At 39.8% G+C, this 26,564-nt stretch overlaps 2 protein-coding genes across 2 annotated transcripts in view; one reads left to right on the forward strand and one right to left on the reverse strand.

The window, feature by feature from the left end:
* The window catches only part of srp68 (signal recognition particle 68), a 118,306-nt gene that overhangs the window by 79,844 nt on the left and 11,898 nt on the right, over positions 1-26,564 (reverse strand). The window contains exon 8 of the mRNA XM_039662207.2: positions 25,811-25,951. Coding sequence (XP_039518141.1) covers positions 25,811-25,951 — 141 coding nt within the window. The remainder of the gene's footprint in view (positions 1-25,810; positions 25,952-26,564) is intronic.
* LOC148977671 (uncharacterized) lies at positions 16,268-16,870 on the forward strand. The gene is made up of 2 exons (XM_089134596.1): positions 16,268-16,557; positions 16,654-16,870. The coding sequence occupies exons 1-2, from the start codon at positions 16,268-16,270 to the stop codon at positions 16,745-16,747; spliced, it is 384 nt and encodes a 127-aa protein (XP_088990722.1). The 3' UTR covers positions 16,748-16,870.

Genomic DNA, 26,564 nt, shown 5'->3' on the forward strand with positions numbered 1-26,564 from the left:
TAAAATTTCAATTCGATATACAAGCAAAGATTTGGTAAGTTTCAGTGTTTCCCACAGAATTATATTCTATTCATGGTGGTGTGGTGTTTTGGTACGGGGGGGTGGGGGGGGGGGGGGGGGGGGGGCTTATATGTGCCATGTTATCAATAACCTTCATTGGAATATAAATGTACATAAGCTTAACTGCAGGAATCTGTGAGGGCACTAGAAAATTAGTGTACCTAGGGTACCCAGGCATAGTAACAAAAACCCTTGTATGGCTCTTGTCTATATACTCTAAACATTAGTGCTGTCAAATTGAATGATACATCAAAGTGATTAATCAAAAAATAAAAATAACTCAATCCTGATTGATACCTTCCTGGTATGTACTATGCTGAATTATATAACAGGGCTCTCAAGTTTTAAAGAAAGGCAGCAGGAGTGAGAGAATCACATGAACAATTTCAGGATATACATGCATGTATTTTTTTTTTAGTTGTTGCATTAAATCTTACCCAGATACAATAATACTATTTTCTTATTGGTTATTGTATAGCAATTTTCTTCTTTTTTTTAATTGGCTGATAAGTGGCAGGCTCGACTGCAGAACTCCAGGAGACACGCACTTGATTCCGGACGGTTTCCATAGTGAGAGCAGCTAGGCAACGTCTGTCGTCCGATTCGGATCTCCGAGACGGATGAATAATAGAATGCACCATAACTGTCAAGTATAGGACTAACTAGAAACTCTTATTTCTCAAAGCCCTTAAAGGGTCATGTAACCCCCCTCTTTCAGCTCAAGTCTAGCTCAAAATCTTTTTGAAAAATGCAACTGAAATGGGCGTGGCTAGCTGTGAGAAGAAGGGAGGGAGTGGGTGTTGTATGACCATCACTGTCACTGTCCCATGCATTTCGACTGTCACTAAAAAGCAATGGTAAAACGTGAGGAAATGCTAGATTTTTATATAGCTGGCAAAGTTAAAGTCTTATGAAGTACACGGACACTTTATTATCGTCCTTTCAAAAGTAACTGAATGTCCTACTACAAATATTAGCCTACAGTAATCGTAATTCTAATTAAAACATATTAATGTAGGCTACATGTATATTTATAATGTCATTATAAAATATATAGTGATTTATATAGACACTATAAATACATTTCAGAAAAAAAATTATTAATTTTCCACTTAAAAAAATCGTTCCGTGCATAGTCATAGACAGTAAAAGAAAGTGCATAGTCTACGCGCCCTCTGGTCGTCGTAAGAGGTAAGACTGTTTTTTGTTCCCTCGCATGCATTTTGATACATACCAACACATAACGAATATATATATATGTAAAAAGTATTTAAAATGTATACACACGAGCACGAAAGCATTTTCTGCGCTGAACACAATGAGTTTAACCACACTTGCAGCACAAATATTAGTATTGAAATTCTAGGTCCTGGGCATACTGTCAAATAATCAGTTTTTTTTTTTAGATAGTTCACAAAAAAAAAAAAAAAAAAAAAAATCCGTCATTATTTACTCACTCTAATGTTGTTCCAAGCCTGTATTAATTTCTTTCTTGTGCTGAACACAAAAGACAATTTTTTTTAATGTGGGTAACCAAACAGTTGCTGGTCCCCATTAACTTCCAGGAGAGAACCTATAAAAAAAAACTATAAGGGGACCAGCAACTGTTCGGTTACCCACATTATTCAAAATAACTTTTATTTTCAACAGAAAAAAGAAACTTATTCGGGTTTAAAACATCTTGAGAGAGTAAATTAAGACAATTTTCATTTTTGAGGGAACTATCCCTGTTAATAAAACAAAAAAAACACAAGGAGAAAATCACTCACTGACTGAGAACTTTAATATATCTTTAATAAGAATCAATTTATTCAGTGAAGTCTATGTAGTGTTTTAATTTCATATTTGTTCATTTAATTACTTCAATGCTACTGCTAAATACACCTACTGCATCTGAAAAAATAAAGCACTATTTATTTAATATGAATATTAATTTGTGTAATGTTTATCTTGTCTTATTTTTTTAATAACAAAGAAAATAATGACAAAGATTTTTATCTTCGCCACTGGCCTAAATGTGTGGCTTTCTTTTTTCTTTTGTTACCTAAGGCTTTGTTTTTAACATGGGGACATTAGTTTGGCTGTAATGAACAGCCACTTGCTAAATATTAAAACCAACTTGAAAAAGAATCGTGATAAAAAAATCGTGATCGTGATTTTCCTAAAAAAAATCGTGATATGATATTTTTTCCATATCGCCCACCCCTAATTTCCAGCAGATATTGAAATAATAAAGGGTCTCAATGAAATATGTGCAGTGTTGCATGTTTACTGTAAATAGTCACATGACCAGAGCTGTTTATTTCCTGTTTGTGCCAAGAGAGGGGGATGGCAGCAAGAAAGCTCCCAAAGAAAAGATTAGTAAAGTATGTTAACATAAAGATAGGACATAGATTTTTGGTACACATGTTTAGGGTGTCTAGTATTGATATATACATTTGCAATTACTCAACTTTGTTTAATCTGTTCATAGAACTCACAATAATGTCAACGGTAACAATAGTGACCAGTGGGATAACACATTGTATCTAAATGCCAATACACAACACCTACTTGAAGAAAGTACTTTACTTTACTTACAGAAACTTTACTTACAGAAACACACTCACATCACACACCCCACATGCACAACCCACACGCACACAAAACACCCCACACTCACGTCACACACACACTACACACCCCACACTCACATCACACACCCCACAAGCACACCCAAACACATGCACACAACTAGTAATAATAGAGGGAATGCATTGACGCGTGACTTTCCCGCGTGACAACCCCCCTCAGCCTGACCGAGTGGCAAAAGATCTGCTGCGTGACTGGATTTAATAGGGGAAAACTGCAGAAATGCGACTAAATCGAACAATTTTATCAATTTAAACTAAATGTTGGACTCAATATAGTGTTCCTTACAACTTACTAAAGATCCAGTGATCCATGGATATTGACATGCAGCCAGGAATCGTGTTGCCTGGCATTTATGTTTGCCTGATTTCGACACCGGGGAAATAAAAGCAAGACCTAAACATAAAGCAAATTTGCCTGTGAACGCTTTATATAAATATAATATAGGTAGGTCTAAATCCGGGTGATCACTTCAGTCATATCAGTGTTATATATAGCCTATATATATATATATATACACACACATACATCATATCGTCCAGCCCTAAAACTTTATACGTTTTGGTCAGTGTTTATTAAAAAAACATCCAATAATGCAGAATATGCAATGATAAATATTTAATTGATGAGCTGTTAATGTATATAACAATACAAAATATATGGGTATTGTTTTACAGCTAAATTCAGCATATTGACAAAAAATGATAACTGCAAATCCACCTTTCGCTGACTGGAGTCCAGTTGTTTCTGTGAATTGCAGCGATCCATTTGCTCCTCTTTCCATAGCAGTCTGTAAAAATATACCTCCGATGTTTTGTCAAATCTAATTGTAGGCCTACAGTCAATCGCAAAGCTCTTTCCCACTTTATTTGCGTGTGTTGTGTTTGTTTTTCACGGCATTCATGCTGAACACATATACAGCCGCTCAGTCTTTTTGCCACTCACTGTGAGGAACTGCAGGCACTCCGGCCGACGGTGACGTCACGCGCATTCCCTCTATAGTTACAGATCGAAAATTCGAAAATTCGAATATTCGTGCACACCCCTACTCAAGAGTGTTAAAGTTAGGGATGGGTATCGTTAAGGTTTTATCGGTATTACTACTCTTACCGATACTGCTTATCGATCCGGTACTTTAACGGTATTCTTATCGGTTCTTTTTGGTGTTTTTTTTTTTTTTTTTTTAAGAATTAAGAACATAATTAACTTTATATTTTGAAATGTAAAAAAAAATTTAAAAAGTAATGCTTATTTTATATACAAAAGATAGGATACAATTAATCAAAGATACAAATTATATACACAGTGCTTTAATTTCAGGAAGGTCTACTAAATTAGATTTATTTTCAGACAGAATATATTACCTAAAAAGTAATGTTAGTAATCAAATGTAAAATAGCACTCTATAGTTTATCATAGATAGATTAATGCTTATTAAAACTAAAGTTGCTCATTCAAGTGCTTTTGTCGTTTGATTTGCATTAATGGCTGAATCGTCAGCAGATTTATTAGACTGCTGCCCCTTTAAGACCGAGAGCAAATCTAACCGGTAACTGAAGCACCATCATTTTCTCCCTATTATTTACGTCCATTTAAGACATAATTGTGTTTAAGTGAATCTCAGAGCTGGTCATTTTGACATTTTTATGTATATTTGATAGTTTAAGACACACGAACCCCAAAGTAGGCTCTTCTTGTCTCGTTGCAGTCCGTTTCGGAGCGCGCACCGCCTTGTGAACAGCGTCTCTTGCACATATTTTTGTGTTCTTAATAGGCATTTTATGATCTAGCAACAGTAGAGACAGCATTTTGCAACAAATGCTGATCATGCTGATTCTGACGGTTACGTTTGGGTTTAGGAAGAACTGACAGCGCTCCGCAGTGCGCAGTAATTATTATTATTATTATTATTATTATAATCAAGGAACCGGCTTTACTGATTAGACGCGCATAACAATATCGTGCGATATGTCGCCCAGCCCTAGCACACACACCACACAAAACACCCCACATTCACATCACACACACTCAAATCACACACCACAAACCCCACATGCACGCACACCACACACCTCACATGCACACGCACACACCACACCCCCCGCATACTGCAACATACCCCACACGCACACACCACACAAAACACCCCACACTCACATCACACACATCAAATCACACACTACACGCCCCACACGCACGCACAGACACCAGTGTTTCCCCTACAATGTATTCAGCAGCAGCGCAGCGCCGCCGCAAAATCTTTTCATGATCAGCAATATCATGACATTCACTTCATTCACTTATACACCTAAAAACACAGACATGGCGACCACGAGCACTTGTGGAAAGTGTGCGTCTCAGGTGATGGTTATCACTCTGCCCAAGTAGCAGTCCTTCGCCTTCAGAAAATATAGTATTTATACGGTTAAAAGATGTCTGTCTCATATGGCCTTGATATTTGCACACTCTGTGACTATACAAACCACAACATGTAAATAGGAAAACGTTTGCGTTATTTTGTCACTCATTTGGATTAGTATGAAAGCTGCAACCATTCACATCCAGTCTTTGTGCTAAGCTAGGCTAGCGGTGGGTGCGTCAAACAGACTTATAGCACGCACGGAGATGAAAAAGGTATGTATGGACTTATCTAACTCTGGGGGGTAAGGTGAATAGGCTAAAGTGTTCCTTTAAGTGCCTCTATCACACCATCAAACGAGAGCAGGCACATCACACCAATTATCCTGCTTTGTTGGAGTTTGCAGAGATATTGGGGTGTGATTATTTCAAAAAGCTCAAGGTAAAACATACATTTTGGCACTATATTCAATATTTAACATAAACATTTTTATATATATTAATATTTGATTTTAACTTCTTCAGATTGGGAAAACAACTAACTATACATTACACAGAATTATAGATGATATGTTAGATGTCATAAACAGAGTGGTGGAGGAACCAATCCTCAACGATATCAATCAATCTGTAGCAATCAGATTGGAAGTTGACGAAACCACTGTCAGTCGACAGTTAGATCTACACTAGGGGTTAGGGGTGGCACGGTACATGAAAAAACACCCGAACCGTTCGGTTCGCTTGTCTCGGTTCGACGCATGCGCAATGTAACCTCGTGCCCGTATGTGACGTGTTTTCTTTTCGCGCGACATAAACTTGTTCGACTTGGACCGGCGCTGCACAGAGCGATCGGTGAATAACATCAATCTAGCGCGAGTCGGCTCCGTATGCATTCATCACTTTCGCGGTATTTGATGTCATTACCGATCGCTCTGTGCAGCGCCGGTTCAAGTTAATAAACAAGCCAGTAAAAGTGGAGTATGGAGCGCTGCAGGTCACGGCACGCGGAGAAATGGCAAGTGGGAGAGATGAGGGAGTTGGAGGATGCGCCAGCGTCGTATAAGTCTATGGTATAAGTCCGGTGTGTGGGAACATTTTGGATTTCATGTTATGATATTTTAATTTAACTACAGTGGCACTTTATGTATAGATAAGAGCTTCAGTCATACGTTTCCAAACCCTGCACTTTAATTTTAAGTGGAAAAAAGTACCCTCACATTTTGGGAATAGAAGCATTGTTGATACTGTTTTTGTGTTGAGGTTGAACTTAAATTTCACTTTATGTTTATGGCCTTTGCTATTGCTATAGATTAATTATCTATAGGCAATGAGGTTTCATGTATATTGACATTTAAAAGACAGTGTTTTAAGAGTTGCTCTCTTTTTCTTTTAAAAGATAGAATTTTGGTAAGAGCTACAAAAGTTAGCAGTTGATACATGAAGGTTAATTTCTTTGTGTAAATAAGATTTATGTGATAAAAATGCACAAGTTCTTGTATGATAGTGATACACATTCTCCTTTTTTTTGCCAAATAAACAAAAAGCATGTCAATTTCTTCTCTCTTGCTGTATCTAAATCTCACCTAGCTTTCCTCTGAGATAGTCCCAAAATGTGCTTAAAGTCAAAGAGTCAAATTCAGTTTGTGCATGATTGCATGAATATAATATATATATTTTTAATACTGTATCCTAATGTGTGGATAATTAAGCTATATATCACATGCTGAAGTACATTTCTGGAGTGTTAAAGATCAAAAGAAAAAATAACAAGAACCGTACAGAACCGAAAACCGTGACCCTAAAACCGTGATACAAACCGAACCGTGGGTTTTGTGAACCGTGCCACCCCTACTAGGGGTGCAACGGATCAAAAAAAAAACTCACGGATCGGATCGTTTCTCCGATCAGAGTCACGGATCGGATCATTTTTCGGATCAGCAAAAAAAAAAAAAAACGACAAGACAAATAAACATACGTTTTGTCTTTTAGTTTATTTTGTTTATTAACACTTTTATATTGTGAGCGGTGAGAGCTATGTGACGATAACGGTTATTGTCACATAGCTCGGCCGTTCCCCTAGAAGTCCAACCGTCTGTCGTGAGCGCAACAGATGCTCGGGATAGTTCATCCCCAACAGTTCATGTCGTAACGTGGCTCAAGCACTTTCAGCATGTGTTTAAAGCAGTGTCACGATACCAAAATTATTGTTTCGATACCGATACCAAGTCAAGTATTGCGATTTCGCTACTTTTTCGCTACTTTTCCTGAAAAGGAAAGTATTTCTTACAAGGCGTTTCACATGCACCTCCTTAGCATAGGTCTGTGCTCTTTAATTCTGTAATAATCTAATATAAATAAATCACTGACATGCACATACTCTGATTATAATGATATAGCCGATAGATCATTTTGCTGATGTTTTGTATCCTTTATTTTAGCAGCTTGCAAATTATTTATGCTATCTATGAAAGTTGGGGGGAAAGTTACACCTAATACAAAAATAAATGAAACATCTCCAGTTAACTAGCAGATAATTCATTTAGTTTGCTATTAAATAAGAGATCTGGTGCTAAAATCTGTTGGGGTTTTTTTTTTATCAAGCAGAGCGCTCTTTTTTGCTGCTATCAGTTGCATGGATACAGTGTATTTTGCGGCTTGCGCAGTCGCGCACCGTCTTCACACGGACGCGCGCTTTAAACTATCGCTGTTGCAGAGACTATTGTGTACAGGCCGCTGGATTGTGTTGCTAATAACTTGCAATGTATAACTATCAGACAGGCCCTCGCGGCCTCTAAGCACTACCGGCCCACCGGGAAAAGACCCCACTCTCCGGATTGCCACTCCGCTACTGACAGGCGGCCACTGTTATCACGTGTGCTTGCGCATGCAGCCGTCTCGCGGCAGTGTTTGTCTCATGAAAGCTGCAGCTTCTGCATGCCGCGGTGATACGTCTCGGTTTTATCTACTAACCTCTTTTCTTTTATGATGGGAAATCCAAAATGGTCCCATACAGGTGATTTAAATGACGCGGGGCGTTCAAGCTTCTCAGTTCCTCCACTCGCTAAGCTCTGTCTGTATTGACTGAACATGAGCACTTTTTTTTTCATAATCAATCCGCGGATCACGTGTGTGCCGAACCGAAGACATTGATCCGAACGGATCACGGATCAATGATGATCCGTTGCACCACTAATCTACACGTGAGGCAAGTATGAGTAAAATTTTGCAAATATTATGAAACGCTACCATTTCATTTTTTTTGTTTACATCAAGATTTCCTGTCTTCATCAGATACACAGATGTAGAAGGGCAGGTCTTCAGTCAATTTCTTGACATGATTAGTGTCCTTCATGGCAAAGCAAAAACCATAGTCGCAGCCATCAAAGGTGTCCTTTTAAAAAAAAGGAATTCCCACCACAAAATTGTATGGGTTGGGAACAGATGGAGCTGCTGTCATGACTGGTATGCACACATGTTCAAAGGCTGTTTCAGTGCGAGTTAAAAGATCAGTCATGTATAACTAATGGTGTCTCCAAACAGGGAGAGTGAATGGTGTAGCCAAGCAAGTTGAGGATGCCTTCCCCTGGCTAGTGTCTGTTGCGTGTGCTGCCCATCGGCTTGCCCTGTCATGCAAGGATGCGTCAACATCGATACCCTACATGGGAACATAGAGACCACCTGAAGAAGCTCCACCTGTATTTTCGCAATAGCGCCAATAGGACTGCTGCTCTGAAGATGGCAGGGCAGACCTTGGGCATTGATAATTTGAAAGTCAAGGCAAGTTTTGCTGAAAGCGCCCGAAACACTTACATCACCAATTGTAGGTTGATTTGGATAAGAGAATCTGCTAAACTAAATAGTAACACAACTTATGACTTCGCACCTTCTGGGCCTGCTCATGTTTATCTTTTTACTCATTAAATATTGTTTAGGAGGTGAAGGACAGACGCTGGCTGTCGCAAGACGCAGTTATTAAAAACCTCCAGCGCAAACTCTGTGCAGTCCTGGCAGCCTTGGCTGAAGAGTCAGAAGTCAACAGGTACCCATCAGCCAAGGGGCTGTATTCCTTCCTGGCAACATACAGGTTTGTGGCAGCAGTTTACCTGCAAGCACCTAAGCTGCCTGTCCAAATTGTTCCAAAAGGAAAAAAGAAAATTTTCTGACACTGAAATACCAGGTAAGAATTCATTTTAATATCATATTTCAGAAGCTCTCTGCAGCATTTACCACATTTAATCCCTGTCTGCTCTGGTGGTATTGCACAATTGTTGTTGAGTTTGGAAAAAAGGGAGATGAGAGTAAAGGCTCTCAAGAGTACTATGTTTCAGTTAACTTGATAATCACGTAAACACGGCAGTGTGCGTGTTTGTGAGTATGCACACGCTGCATGGTTGCTGCCACTGAACATAATTTGCCATTTAGTCCAAATATAAGCAATTTTTCACCATGATCACTGATTGCCTCTCTAAGGCCGTGTGTCCACCAAAGCGTTTTCCCACGTGCCTGGCGTACGTTTTCAATTGTTTTCAATGGGAGCGCCACGTTTTTTTAAAAGCCATGAGCGTAACGAGGCACTGAGCGTTTTTTTTTCACGCTGAAGCGCCGAGCGGCCAGCGTTTTTACTAGTCGCCGAGAGTTGAAAAATTTTCAACTTTGGATAAAACGCAGCACTCATCACGGTCACTTCTTACCCAGCCGTACAATCACAGTAGAGGAGCGGCGGTACTAATACCACACCGACCAACTGTCACAACATTCTTTCTGTACAACAACATCACTTAACAGAGCAAACTGCACAAAATGGATGAAAAATAAATTTTTAGTATGAAACAAATTATCTGCGAAATCAGTTTCAAGTAAGCTGTGCTGCATATATTCTGTATCATAGCAACGAAACGTCTCAACGGAAAAAAACGCTGCGCTGACAAAACGTTCTCAAGCGCCCAAAGCACGGCGACTTCAGCAGAGCGTCTGGCATTTTCAGCTGGCTAAAACCGCTTTGGTGGACACACGGCCTAAGACAAATAAATGAACTTACTTTTGTTTGTCATCTTTAGGTAATGGAACCATATCTGGATGCCTTGATTGATAGTAAGTGTGTAATTTGTATGCAATATTCTTCCAGGACATGGACCAGCAAAAAATTATGGACAAGCTTGCGGCACAAATTGATGAGTGGGGTCAGCTCTACCCTGGATTAAGTAAACTGGCTGCCTCAGCATACCAATCTCCAGTGTGAACTGTGAGCGTGACTTTTCCACACTGAATAGGGTGATTTTAATCAGATCCATTATTCATTCATTAAGACATATTGACGTAATATCTGTATACCTACAGCTTCAGCCACACTGACATCTTATCATGTAGTGTTTGTATTTGCTTAATTTCTAGGTGAAGACAGACCTAAGGAATAGGCTACAAGGACAGCATCTGGCCATATGCATGCGTGTCAGCATTAATGGCCCCCCAACAATAGCATTCAATTACCGAAGAGCCTTAGAGATATTTTATGAAAAGCCCAGAAAAATTAAGTGCTCACAGATTGGGTGTGGCCTTTGCCATTAAGAAAAAATGTTCAATAAATTGTAAATAATCTTTTTCTGGGTTGTGACGTTTCATTTTTTCCCTATCAATTTCTACATTTTAGTTTGAGTTTTAAAACTTAACTGTCAAAATATCAAGGAAAATTTTAATTCTCTGTTCATGACCCCATTAAAGCTACATTATGTATTTTTCTCCACCGCTAGGGGTCGCTAACCTCTTACAATAACAAAGGCGTAGGTTTATGACGCAGTGAATAAGCGTAATGATGGAACTTGTCATGCCGATGGATCTAATGTGTATGGTAGTGCTGTAGCGGCGCGTCGATGACGTCGATGATTCGACGTCAAAATTGCGTCGACGTCATATTTTTGCGTCGACGCTTCTTTATTTATTTATTTTTGCATGTTCCCGGCGGTACAGCTTGCCACACACACGTGGGAGACCGAAACATTGCAGAATAGAGGACGAAGACAACTAGAAGTGAATGTGCTATCCATTAAATGAATCACACACAGTAAACAAACCCTTAAGAAAAAAAATTTAGACGCGCAAACTGGGTGCCGGTGTGGTGAGACGTACAAGCTCGGGCAGATTCGGCTTGAAGTCGTTTCCGGACGCGGCGCCGGGCGCGTTGTTACAAAAAAAGGCATACACACATCCCGCCACAGTCTTCCTGGTCTTGCGCACCCAACGGGTCATTATTGCCGTGCGCACATTCGCGCTCGTGCGGACGTGTCGAGTATAAACCAGGCTTTAACTCCGTGTCAGCACGCGCTCTGATCAGTAGGTGAACTCCGCCTCCGACTCCGTTTCCCTCCTCAGCTGATATTAATATTTAAACATTCTCTATGATAAAAAATGTTTGTAAAAAATATTTTAATAACACGGTTTTGGCGGTTGTAGAGTTATGATGGTGTTCAAATACATAATATTAGACTAACGTTAGCCAGCTTATAGTATCTTGATTCAGTATGCTAGTATTTATTTGAGATATTGTTTTTTTATTAATTGAGCAGCAGAAAAAATATTCTTCATATTAGTCGTCCAATTAGTCATTAGATTAGTCGACTAATCGATAAAATAATCGCCCAACTAATCGTTTAGTTAATAATCGTTTACCCCAGCCCTAGTGTATGGAAAATGTATTTCTACATTTTTCAAACTCGTGGTTGAAGGGGTTATTTAAAAAAAAAAAAAAAAAAATTCTCCCAGAGGTGCAATTCCCCAAACCGCACACCGCCCCACCCACTCGTTTTGGTTAGACAGATAACTAATGTTATCTTACTAATATAAGGATGTCACATGAGATTCTTGTTCCAATGTAAGCGAAAGTAGTGAATTAACGCACAGCGCACGCGTCTGTGAATTCGTCTATACCTTCCTATCAGACACGCATTTGATATTTAAACAGTCTTTGTAGACACTACTCAATAACGCGATTAGAACAAAGCACTTATAATAAATGACTTACTGCATCAGCTGAATCCGTGCTCCACAAAATGAAACTGTAACGGAGGTAAGTTTTTTCCAGGATCTCCTCACTGTGGTGGTTAGAACGAGGTTAGATTCGTAATAAACTGTATGTTTTTATCGATGTGGGCGATTTCATGGCTTGCCTCAACATTAGTGTTTGAATAGCACGCGCACTCAGAGGGCGGGGTCACATTAGCACCTCTTTCGCTGTAATGAGGTGAAAGAGAAAATACTGACATCTCTTTCTTTTCATACAGATTACATCAACTGAGAATAGTTGCTTTTTATATAAATGACTTAAATTAAAAGAAGAGAATCTCAGCTTCATAAAGAGAGATCTTTCGTGTCTCTGTGACAAGTATTTAATGAGTTACAGCTCTTTTTTTGGACGCGTTTCAGAAAGATTTTTGCGGAGACAGTGAGCTGAAAGTGCACCCTGTTTATTTTATTTATTTTACAAAAACACAAGGTTTTGATATTAATAAGAGTGTACACAAAAAAGAAGACCCTCTATAGTTTATAATCATGTATTGATTTTATTTATATGACCACCAATGACGGAGTATTTTAAGTCTATGTTGCAGCTATGTGAAAAAAAAAACGATCAAACCGCGGGGATGCGTTTTTGGTCCCCAGGGGGTTAAATTTGTTTTGCCATGTTTGGGTAAATCAGTTGAGGCAGCAGATAAAAACTACTCGGTATTCTTTACATTATTTCAACAGCCATTAGGCTACTATTTTAATTCTCAAACTCTGACAATGTACATAAGTTTGTATTGCAATTAAACTTGTCACACTATGACATGAAAAAACTCATTCAATGCTTTAAAATTAATTTGGTGGGTCTTGAGATAGATTATTGTTGTCTATGTGGGTTCTGGAATGGAAAAGTTTGGGAACCACTGTTTCAAGTAATTTTAAAGGCTTGTGTCTTTGCTTGAGCCCATTTTATAGCACACAAAAAAAAATGATTACCAAAATAATTGTTAGCGACAGCCCTAAAAAACTCTTTGACCATTCACTCTTAACTGGACTATAGCATTATCTACAATAGGGGTCTCAAACTCAAATTAACTGGGGGCCGCTGGAGATAGTCTGGGTCAGGCCGGGCCGCATCAAGTATTCCAAAAAAAAAAAAAAATGTATTTAAGTATTCCAAAAATGGAGCACAACTGATCCAATCTTCTCAATCTTTATTATTAACGTTTCTTCTGAACTGTTCCTCTGAATTTGAACATTCCTTTCATGATTGGTTCTTCATGAGCTGTCCTTCTGACAGTTGAAGTTAATTCTACAAAGTTTCTTTGTCTTTTTCTTATACACAACATCTTTGTGATAGTCATATTTGCTTTTTATTTTCTTTATACAACACTATTATTATATTGAATGTTTTTTTTTTCGGAAAGGCACATTTCCTTTTATTATACTTAGAAAAACAATTACTGCTTTTGAAATACAAATAATTCTTTCTACACATGTATAGTGTCTCAGTCAAATTACTGACTTTGCACATATCAAAGCAAACCTTATCAACCTGTTGGACCAAGTTCATTACATGAACTAGTTCAAAGTTCAGTTCACAAATTTTAAAGGGCACCTATTATGCCCCTTTTTACAAGATGTAATATTGGTCTCAGGTGTCCCCAGAATGTATTTGTGAAGTTTCAGCTCAAAATACCCCACAGTTAATTTATTATAACCATTTGAAAATGTCATTTTGGGGCCTCTTTAAAAATGAGCTGTTTTGGAGGTATACCACCTTAATGCAAATGAGCTGCATATCCCCGCCCTGCCTTTGGATGAGGGCGTAACTTGATGCCTATCGGCAGTCACTCTAAGCAGACAGGCTGAGAGACGCGCTGTTTTGAATGTCATTCAGCATACGTTTGAATCGGAATATATAAATAGTACGAAGAGACTCCAGCAGAATAAACACAAATGAGAATGGACCAGTACGTCTTGGTATGGTTATTTGATACATTTATGTATAGAGTTGTAATCACGTTCCATTTGCAATTATGGATGTGCAACACACACACACAGACATACACAAACACTAACGCTGGCGCTAACGCTGGCTTTTTTGAAACTACATACACGTACTGTGATAAAGTTTGCTATGTACAAGCGAAATACATTTATACGAGGGACCTGTTGCGTCATGTTTAGCTTGTCATAGAGGTGCTTCTGTGGCAAATGTGAGAAGATGGCTAACTTACAGGACAACAACATATATGCACTTTTTAATAAAATATCTTTATATATACAGTATATAAATTATATATATATATATATATATATATATATATATAAACGTACGGTTACACACTATACAAACAAGGTTTAAATTATATAAACAGACATCCTAGGACGACGACGGCAAAAATTTTAGACGCATTTGTTGTTGAATTAGCTGACAGACTGAACAGACCAAGTTATTTGCTCAAAATTCATAAAATACACTTACTGTTACTGGATGTGTCGGTGGATCGCAAACAGTAGACGACGATCCACACTTGAGGATTAACTTTTAAGCCACAACAACAGGATTAACCCATGACAGAACATTTATGTTTCCAAGAGATATTACCGGCTGTCGTTGAAACAATGGAGGATGGTGTACAGATCACCGAGGGCGGGGTCTATGCCACAACCACACTGTCAATCTAAATTAGTAGTGATAGTTGTAGTATCACTACTAATAAGTCCTAAATTAGTGGTGATAGTTGTAGTATCACTACTAATTCACTGTTTATCTGTTATAATGGCGAACATATCAGATGCGTGTCTAACATTACCTCTGAGTGCAGGTGAGGACACGTTCGAGCTCTTCACGGTGAAGCAGGAGCTGGAATACGTCGACAAACAGATCCGTGGTCTGCTGGTGAAGCAAGCCGAGCTGTTGGATCGGCGCTCAACGCTTGAAGCATCACGCGCCGACGCTCACAAATCAGTGGTTAGTAACGTTAACTCTTTGAGTCCGACTTCGTCTACTCCGTATGTTACTCTGCCCAGGACGCGATCATCTCGGGCTTCATTCACTCCAGCACCGAAACAGCAACATGGACCATGGATCACTAGGGATGGGTATCATTAAGGTTTTATCGGTATTACTACTCTTACCGATACTGCTTATCGATCCGGTACTTTAACGGTATTCTTATCGGTTCTTTTTGGTGTTTTTTTTTTTTTTTTTAAGAATTAAGAACATAATTAACTTTAACAAAAATTAAGCAAATCTAATCGGTAACTGAAGCACCATCAATTTCTCCCTATTATTTACATCCATTTAAGACATAATTGTGTTTAGGTGAATCTCAGAGCTGGTCATTTGGACATTTTTATGTATATTTGAAAGTTTAGGACACACGAAGCCCAAAGTAGGCTATACTCTTCTTGTCTCGTTGCAGTCCGTTTCGGAGCGCCCACCGCCTTGTGAACAGCGTCTCTTGCACAGGTTTTTGTGTTTTTAATAGCCATTTTATGATCTAGCAACAGTAGAGACAGCATTTTGCAACAAATGCCGATCGTGCTGATTCTGACGGCACGTTTGGGTTTAGGAAGAACTGACAGCGCAGCGCTGTGAAGTGAAGGAAGTTGCGCTGGACAGATCATGCGTCTCGTTTTTAACGGGTGTATCTCAAATATCTTCTTATAATCTTTGGAAGCCGAAATCTAAAATAAAATTAGAACAATATCTCAGATCTAAAGTGTAACCTCGTTTGAATGTTTAGTTCTGTCCTCATTGTCACTCATTAGGCAAGGGCTGTCGTTTTGTGCGCGCTCCGCGTGAGAGATCGCTCTCTCTCTCTTCTGAACTGCGAATAGCAAATTTGCATCACAGACAAATGGTTTAATTAAAATATAGTTTATATATAGAAATGGCTGGCGAGATAAACATGTTCAAGATAACGTCTTTATAGAAATAAATTGTAACCTACGTGTATTTACTTCATTTCTCCAGTACCGACAGCAGAACCGATAACGTCCGAGCTTATCGATACAGCGGTCTTTCAAAATTCAGCACCGGGGCCCGTTTAATACCGGGTTTCGGTACCCATCCCTATGGATCACACAGCAGAAGACACGAGCCAGGACCAGAGCTGCCTCTCCGCCCCTCCCGGTCTTCGAGATCTCCACCGGTTGCTTCTCCCCTCTTCGCGAGCCGGAACGCGACGACGCAGTGATCATCGGCACATCCATGGTCCGTCATGTCCGCGCTACTACTTCGGGGAAAGGCAAGGTGCGCAGTCACTGCTTTCCTGCTGCTCGTGTTCTTGATGTCGCTGCACAGGTTCCCGAGATCCTGAACGGGGACGAGCGCGTCGGAGCTGTTGTGCTGCATGCGGGAGCGAACGACATCAGGCTGCGGCAGACGGAGGTTCTGAAGAAGGACTACAGGAGCCTGATCGAGACGGTACGCAGCACAGCGCCTAAAGCAGCGATCTTCGTGTCTGGACCGCTTCCCACGTACAGACAAGGACAGGAAAGGTTCAGTAGACTATTTGCATTAAATGAATGGTTAATGTCATTGTGTAATGAACAGAAGCTGATCTTTGTAAATAACTGGCATCTGTTTTGGGAAAGACCCAGGATGTACCGTGCAGATGGATTCCATCCCAGCCGAATCGGAGCGGCTGTGCTGTCGGACAACATCTCCAAGACGCTACGCACCAGATGACTAGTAAGTCAAAGTCCAAATCACAGCCTTTGCGGTCCAAACTTAACTAACATGCATAGTGTGGAACATTACATAGAAACTGTGTCTATTCCTCGTTTAGTGAAGCCAAATAATAAAACTTGTGCAGGATCTAGCAAAAATCTTATTGTAATCAAACCAGAAAATTTAAATATCAGTGAACAAAAACAATTTCTAAAGCTAGGTCTTCTAAACATTAGATCGCTCACACCTAAGGCGGTTATTGTAAATGAAATGGTCACAGATAATAACTTCGATGTTCTGTGCCTTACTGAAACCTGGCTTAAACCAAATGAGTATTTCGGTCTAAACGAATCTACTCCGCCAGGATACTGTTATAAACATGAGCCTCGCCTGATCGGTCGTGGCAGCGGTGTTGCAACAATCTATAAAGATATTTTTAATATTACTCAGAAAACAGGTCACAGGTTTAATTCATTTGAAGTACTTGTGCTAAATGTTACGCTCTTAGATGTAAGAAGGAAATCCATATTATCTCTAGCCTTGGCTACTGTATATAGACCTCCAGGGCCATATGCTGAATTCCTAAAAGAGTTTGCAGACTTTCTCTCAGATCTATTGGTGAACGTCGATAATGCTGGAGATTTTAACAGACACGTAGATAATACAAATGATGCTTTAGGGGCTGCGTTTACAGACTTATTAAACTCCTTTGGGTTCAAACAAAACGACAGTGGTCCCACTCACCGTCTAAATCATACACTAGATTTAATTATATCATATGGAACCGATCCAACTGATATTGATATTATACCGCAAAGCAATGATGTCACTGATCATTACATGGTGACTTGCATAATACGTACTGCTGAAATATGTCATGTTGCGCCACGTTATAGACCAGGCAGAACAATCCTTCCAACCACTATAGATGTATTCTCAAATAGCTTACCTGATCTATCTAAGCTGCTAAGTGAACCCAAACAAACAGATGAATTAGAGGAAATGACTAGCAGTTTAAGCACCATTTTTACTAGTACATTAGATATTGTTGCACCAATTAGATTAAAAAAGGTTAGAGAGAAAACTAAAGCACCATGGTACAACAGTGCTACGCATGCTATCAAGAGAGAAACTCGCAACTTAGAGCGTAAATGGAAACAAACTAATTTAGAGGTCTTTAGAATCGCGTGGAAAGACAGTATGTCACGTTATAAAAAGGCCCTAAAAACAGCCAGGGCTGAGCATCTCCGCAAACTAATCGAAAATAACCAAAATAATCCAAGGTTTTTATTAAACACCGTGGCTAGACAAACAAATAAACAGACATCACCAGAGCAAAATATACCGTTACAGTTTAGTAGTAATGATTTTATGAATTACTTCAATGAGAAAATAGAAAGCATCCGAAACACAATTATAAATGTACAATCCTCTATGGTGTCTTATGATTCAGCTTCAATTATGGCCCCTCTAGAACAACTAAACCGCTTTACAACGATAGGACAGGAGGAGCTAAATAAACTTATCATGGCTTCTAAACCAACAACTTGTTTATTAGATCCAATACCCACTAAACTACTGAAAGAACTATTACCTGTAGTGGAAGAGCCTCTCCTCAATATTATTAACTCATCTTTATCTTTAGGCCATGTTCCAAAAATATTCAAGCTGGCAGTAATAAAACCTCTCATTAAGAAACCGCAATTAGATACAAATAACTTGGCAAATTACAGACCCATTTCAAATCTTCCATTTATGTCCAAAATACTAGAAAAAGTTGTGTCCGCTCAATTGTGCTCTTTTTTGCAAGAAAATGATATCTATGAAAAATTCCAGTCAGGATTCAGACCGCATCATAGTACAGAAACTGCGCTAGTTAAAATTACAAATGATTTACTTTTAGCTTCTGACCAAGGCCGTATCTCAATACTAGTCCTACTTGATCTTAGCGCTGCGTTCGACACTATAGATCATAAAATACTCTTGGATCGACTACAAAACTACACTGGTGTTCAGGGACAGGCATTAAGCTGGTTTAGATCGTACTTATCGGACCGTTATCATTTTGTCTGTTTAAATGGGAAAAAAATCAAAGATAACGTCAGTAGACTATGGAGTACCGCAAGGATCGGTTTTAGGCCCTCTGCTATTCTCAATATATATGCTGCCACTTGGTAATATTATAAGAAAACATGGAATTAATTTCCACTGTTACGCGGACGACACTCAATTATATATTTCATCACGACCAGATGAAAACACTAACTCATCTAAAATGACAGTGTCTCAAAGATATAAAATGCTGGATGACGCGTAATTTCCTGCTATTAAATTCAGATAAAACGGAGGTATTACTTATTGGTCCAAAAAACTACTCTCAAAACCTCTCGCAATACAACTTTAATATAGACGGATGTCCTGTTACTTTATCCACTACAGTAAAAGACCTGGGTGTTATACTAGACCGCAACTTGTCTTTCAAAAATCATATTTCATATGTTACAAGAACAGCCTTTTTCCACCTTAGAAACATTGCTAAGCTACGTAACATGCTATCTATCTCTGATGCAGAAAAATTAGTTCACGCATTCATGACCTCGAGACTAGATTACTGTAATGCTTTACTAGCCGGTTGTCCTGCATCCTCAATAAACAAGCTACAGTTAGTACAAAATGCAGCTGCTAGAGTTCTTACTAGGTCAAGAAAATATGATCATATAACACCGATTTTATCATCTCTACACTGGTTACCTATTAAGTTCCGTATCAATTACAAAATACTGCTACTAACCTATAAAGCCGTAAATGGTTTAGCACCTATGTACTTAACGGACCTTCTTTCGCCCTACAATCCACCGCGTTCCTTAACCACTTAAAAACGGCCGCCCCCGATACCGGGGGCAACGGGGCTTAGCGCCTTTTATGTCCTTTCACTTCAAAGAGTGTGAGCGCAACCTAACTATGCCGCATATCCCCGTAATCAGACAGAACTCCGCTAAAAAATGATGCTATCCATTTTCGCCAAAACAAAACACACAAACACGAAGCAATTGAGTAATTTTATTGTAAAACACACTGTCTGAAACACGCCAATGCCAGTAGTCACAGCACTCCTAATCTCTCTAATGTTGATCTATGAAGACAAACGACCTCTCAAATGATTCAGGAGGCTCCACAGAATCCAACAGTCTAACTCACATCACTGTACGACAAAAACTCACGAAGTAAACAGTCAGTGAACAACAGAAAAAAAAACTTTTATTTACACATTTACCACTATGAATTGTGTCTTCGATTGCTGTCTTGAGATAAAAAAATGTGTACAATGCCATATCAACTGTGTTTGCGATTACTCCGATGCCTCTGTGTCACTTTGAGATGATTCCGGACAGTCTGCAACTAATTCCTGCTTTGGAAACAGACTGCGCATGAGGAGTGGGGTGAAACGTGCTAGTCTTACGCAATGCGCGTATCGGCTCCTGGTTGGCTAGTGGTGTTGTTTGCGCGGATTTTGCGAAATGCCATCGATTCTATTGGTTCTGACGATAAGAAAGAGGTGTCAATCATCCAAATTGACCAATCGGTTGCCGAGATATGGATGCGCGTAGGACGTTTGCCTTCATGACGCAGCGCGCACAGCCAATACAAAGGATCGCTCTGCGGATAAATAGTAGTAGCGCGCAGCTGATCGCACACCTGAATTCACTGATTGCACTCGTGGATTATAATATTGACTATTGAGCCATTCCTTTTCGTTTCTCGGAGAAATAATGGCACAGAGAAAATGGGAGAAGAAGATGTCGGCCGCCGAAGCACTGGCAATGATTCAGGCGGACGAAGAAGCTGCGGTCAGTGCTATTGAGTCGTCATCTGAGGATGAAGATCTGTTTGTTGCTGAGGGCATTTCGGACGACAGTGACCCAGATTATAAACTTCCATCATCGGAAAGGTATGTGAAATACGTTTTGTTATAATTTATTTATTGTGTTGGTATCAAAGTACGGAGCTGTTTCACTGTTATTTGTGTAAAATGCCCGTTTTTCTAGTTAGCTTTCTAGCTTCCCTACAATGAATGGATCATAGATTGTGAAAAATATGGACAAAGCGTCTGAATACACAAACTCAAACTGGCTTTTTTGCTTACTTCCTTTGTTCAAAGATGTTTACTACACACTCAAAGTGGATTGTTTGCTTACTTTCTAAGTCCAAACATGTTTACCACACACTCAAACTGGATTGTTTGTTTACTTTCCCAGTAAAAACAAAATGTACTAGTGTTTACAGTTACTGTGGGTTATTTCTCTAAACTTCTATAAACATTTCTAGGGATTTCAGTTAGTCAGTGGGTTATGTTACTACAGTTTTCGGTAACAGTGAATCATTTCTGTTCAAATACAGTGTCAGTGTGAATATATCTTTATAGTCTTTCTTTCTCCTTTGTTTCACAGTGATGATGAAGATTATGAGGGGCCTTCATCTTCTGTTACCTCTGCACCAGCCCACCCCCCCCAGCCAAGGCCATCAACACCTCTGCCCCAGCCACGCCGCATCACCCCCCGACGAGCTTCTGCACCACAGTTACAGGCAAGGCCATCAACACCTCAACCACAGCCATCAAGCACATCCCCCACCTCATCTGATTCTGATGTGCCTCAAGAAAGCCGTCCAAAAAGAAAGGGGAAAGCACTACAGAAGTCAGCAAGACCTAAGCGTGGTCGGAGTAGGTCTGCCACTTCAAGAGACCAAGAGCAGCCGTGGCACAACAGAGAGGAGAAGGACAACAAACCTGACCCACCCAGATTCATGCCAGCCAGGACCCCAGGACCCACCTTTGATACAACAGCATCATGGTCTCCCCTCACACTGTTCCAGCTTTTTTTTAGTGCATCTGTGGTCAGGACAATAATTGACAATACAAATTTCAATGCTGCGAAGCGACTACAGGCTGGCATGAAGTTTGTGTGGAAAGCACTGACAGCACCGGAATTTTACATTTTCATGGCCATCATAATTTATACAGGCCTCGTTCAGGTGCATCTCAGATCTGACTACTGGCGGAAGGCGTGGCCATACAACTTCCACTTCCCAGGTGAAAAGATGTCACGGGACCGCTTTGAAGCCATCTTGTGGTCCCTGCATTTGAGTAACCCAGAAGAAGACGAGGAGAATGAGCGGAAGAGGAGCACGGATCAGTACGACAGGCTTTTCAAGATCAAGCCTCTCTACACTGAGATGGTGACTGCCTGCCAAGCAAACTTTCACCCGAATAAAAACATTTGCATCGACGAGAGGATGGTCGCGTCCAAGGCCCGCAGCAGCATGAAACAGTATATGAAGGACAAACCAACAAAGTGGGGTTACAAACTCTTTGTTCTGGCTGATGCAGCAACTGCGTACACATGGAATTTTTTTGTGTATGCCGGCAAGAGTGTGGACACCACAGGCCATGGTCTCAGCTACAGTTCAGTCATGGACCTTTTGCCATTTCCACTGCTTGGTGGGGGCTATAATTTGTTCGTAGATAATTTTTATACTAGCCCTGCCCTGTTTCTGGACTTGTACACGAAGCACATTGGTTGTTGTGGGACCATCAGGCAAAATCGTATTGGGTTTCCACACATCACACAAAACAACCTCCACAAAAAGGCTGCCCGGGGAGATATGCGCTGGATAAGAGATGGCAAACTTCTCTTTGTGAAGTGGATGGATACCCGGGAGGTGACCATGTGCTCCACCATCCATGAGGCTTTTAGTGGACACACTGTCAAGAGGAAGGTGAAAGAGGCTGGTGTGTGGAAAATCAAGTACATCCCTATTCCAGACGCTGTGGTGGACTACAACAAGAACATGGGTGGTGTTGATGTATCTGATGCCTTGATAGGCTATTACACAGTGCACCACAAGACAATGAAGTGGTACAAGACTTTCTTTTACCATTTTATTGACATCGCTGTGGTGAACAGTTTCCTTCTGCACAAGGAGTTGTTCAAGATGAGGAACGAGTCCACACTCACGAAGCCTCTCACACAGAAAACCTTCAGAGAGAGGTTGGCTGCAGAAATGTTGAGCTTTGCTGAGGCCTCAGCAGCTCCACCTCCTCCACCACCACCACCACAGCCCACCTGCATGCCTATGTATTATGGGGGTGATGCCACACAAGCACGGCGGTACTGCAGGAGATGCCAGGAGGCTGGCATCCAAAGAGTAAAAACCCCCATATATTGCCGGAAGTGTCAGGTCCCTCTGTGCCTTACCTCAAAGAAAAACTGTTTCCAGGAGTGGCATGACAGCCATTAGTGGTATTAGGAGAACAGATCTAGCTATTGCTAGTGTTTTTTTTTTTTTTGTGTGTGTGTGTCTTTTTTTTCACCAGTTTATTTATACTGAGTTTTGTTGTTTTCAGTTTGTTTTGAATAAATCTGCTCCATTTGGAGTCAAACTTTATTCCTTTCGTATGTCTTTTTTGCATGGGAAACTATAATGAGGTCTGGTTGATTTTTCAAAACAAAGCCAAAACTTTTGTTTTTAGATGGAATAAATAGCTATAGTGACATGTAAGTGAAATCAAACGAGTTTTACAGTTTGGTACCTGAGAAATTTCAAATGGCACAGATGGTGCCAAATTGTGCCCAAATGAGCTCCAAAAATTTGGAGAGTTCGCCTAGATATGCCTCTAATATATCATGTATAACTCTGCTATACTAGACTCTTATGACCTCAAACTTTGAGCAGATGATGTTGAGATATTATTTTTTTGTTTTCTACAGTTTTTAGACTTTGAACAGCATTATACCTAGGGGATTTTCCCTATAAAATGTGGTGTTTCTTTAGGTGAGAAATACATATTTTATTTATGCTGTTTTCCATCTGATATTATTCTTCAATAATAAAAGATAGACTTTTACTTACAATGTATTTATATCCCTTAGGTTCTGATCTATCCAACGATACCAGAATCATGTATGTGGGTCTTACGGTTGAAAAGTTATACCTGTTTGTTTTAGGGGATACTATTTTTAGCCTTTTTTTTTTTTTTTTCAAATCAGGGGGCAGGGCTTAACAGGTTAAGATCACTAAATTCAAGGCTTCTGGCCATTCCTAGGATATCAAAGTCCACTAAAGGAGGGAGGGCGTTCTTGCATTTAGCTCCAAAACTCTGGAATAGCCTTCCCGATACGGTCCGAGGCTCTGACTCGCTGACACAGTTTAAAACTAGATTAAAGACGCATCTCTTTAGTCAAGCATTCACATAATGCTTACTTTTTAGTCCTCTGTTATGCCATACGGAACCGTTTGCCACTGAAACGCATTTCCGCGACAGTGGGGCTCGACAGCCTTAGTCAAACGGGTCGGCGCGTATGGTTGGGTTACGGAGAGTTTGTGAGATAGTGGTTTTCTAACACCGACTCCCGTATAATGGAAATCATTATGAACATCAGCTATGCTAATTATTTCCCATCTGCCTTTCTGCTGTTATCTCGGGCCACTTGTCCCGAGAAAAATGGCGTTCGTCAGGTCCAGTTTTGTCTCCACCCTCTCACGGGGATTCAGATGCCCCAACGCCTGCGATGAGAGGACCAACGCCTGTGAGGAGACAACTCAACGCCTGCGATATGTTATGGCGCCGTTTTATGCATAAACAATATTTATATTTATTATTTATATATAAACAATATAAATGTAAGCCAGAGGAGAACTGGCCCCCGACTGAGCCTGGGTTCTCCCAAGGTTTTTTCTCATTCCAATCTGATGGAGTTTTGGTTCCTTGCCACTGTCGCCTTACTTTTGGCTTGCTTTGGGCTTGCTCAGTTGGGGTTATTTAGTGTTTAGCAATATTATTGATCTGTGTTGTACTAGTTTCATGTTATCACTGTGAAGCTGCTTTGATACAATCTGTATTGTGAAAAGCGCTATATAAATAAATGTGACTTGACTTGACACTGCCAACACATTTATGTTCAAACACCATGTAAAAGTGAATTTTCCATAATAGGTGCCCTTTAAAATGAACTAGTTCAGTTCATATTTCAAAAAGGAACTAGTTCATAGTTCTTTTTTTCCATATGTTTCTGCAAGCTTCTTTTTTATTATTAGGCTATTATTATTGCCACAGCTCATATACAACCACAGATAACAATCATTTTATCGACGGGCAAAGTTAACCTTTTAAATGATCTTACGACGCCTCCTCGCTCCTCGGTTCACAGACACTTGAATGAACGAGTTCACTTTAACGCTCATCAGGCAGTAATACAGTAGGCTACGTTCAGTTCACGTTCGCCCAAAATATGAACAAGTTCATGAACTACCGTTCATTGAACGCGTTCAGACACAACACATATTACAAGCTCAAAATGATTATTCTCACATTGTTTTAGAGCAGGGGTATCCAACACGTAGCTCGCGAGCTATCAGTAACTGTGGCCTGATTTGGTGGTGGTCGCTCGCCTTGGGCCTGTTCACATATCGCGCTCACATATTTTGCACGCTCAAGTAAGTTACGTTTCTAATGTAGGCGCGCATCAAGCCCCCAGCGCACTCATAATCGAAGCGACGCGCTCATTTTTTCCAGGCGCAGTATATTTGTACTTCGTGGTTGTCTGACAACTATTGACAACAAACCCACCGTAAGCTGTCACGAGACTATATATGGTAGCCCATAAAGGATAAAAATAATAATAAAAAAACGCGGCAAACGTTTTTGCGGCAACGACGGGCCGCATTAACATTAAACTTTAATATCAAGTAGGGGGCCACAAAATATCATCCCGCGGACCGCAAATGGCCCGCGGGCCGCAAGTTTGAGACTTCTGATCTACAACATCTATTCTGCCAAGGACAAGCATGGTCATTACTCCCCCTTTTTCATCTGCTTGGATCCTGCCTGCCACTTATGGGTGTTAATTTTAAGTTTTGTAGTTTATCAACTAATAGAAGACTAAACTGATATCAAACAATATGCCCCAGTTGATAACCAGCCATTTTAATGAGGAAGGGCTATTGTCATATTCATATCACATATTATAGTCACAGTACTGCATGCAAATACAAAATGAATTGTGAAAGGGTGAATTTACAGACCTTTGTAATTGCAGCTTCATTGTCTGCCAGACCCAGCAGGAAGATTCTAGCCTTGTCAATTTTGACAGGAACTGTACGACCTCTCCACTCAACCTCACTCATCACAGCTGCCTGTTTGGCTCTTGTCTGAGTAATCAGTGTCTTAAAGAAAGGAACAGAAACATTTTAAACATGGTAAATACACCACAGAATCCTCCAACCAATTTTCTAAAATACAGGTTTAAAAATTTAACTTGGTGATTATGAAAAAAAAAAAATCATAAAAAAAAAAACCTTTAAAACATGAGGTTTGGCATGCAATATTCTCCTAGAAAACACAAAAGGTTTTTATATAGTATGTTAGACAAATAGATCAATATATCGTAAGTAGAAATGCACCGATTACAATTTTCTAGGCCGATACCGATTTTCATTGAGTTAGACCTGCCGATTTTTAGATACCGATTTTAGCCGATTCCGATTTTTTTTTTCTAACCACTTTTTCATTTTCAATAACACAAATATTTATTTTCTCTCTCTCTCTCTCTTTTTTTTTTTATAAAACACCATATACTTTTACTCAAGCTCAATAATAAAAACAAGTTTAAATGGGTACATTTTCTTTTCTGACAGTCTTCTCCAGTTCTTGTTAAAACACACGACATGCAAATTCTGTGCATTTTGGGCACTTTTAAATCCTTTTTTTTATCATCAAAAGTGTGCTTTCACTTTGAGCGTCAGCAGCGCAGCAAAAACACTCCTGCACGTGCTGCTC

This window comes from Pimephales promelas, chromosome 8 (genome assembly GCF_988280905.1).
Source record: "Pimephales promelas chromosome 8, fPimPro1.hap1.1, whole genome shotgun sequence".
Lineage (NCBI taxonomy): Eukaryota > Metazoa > Chordata > Actinopteri > Cypriniformes > Leuciscidae > Pimephales > Pimephales promelas.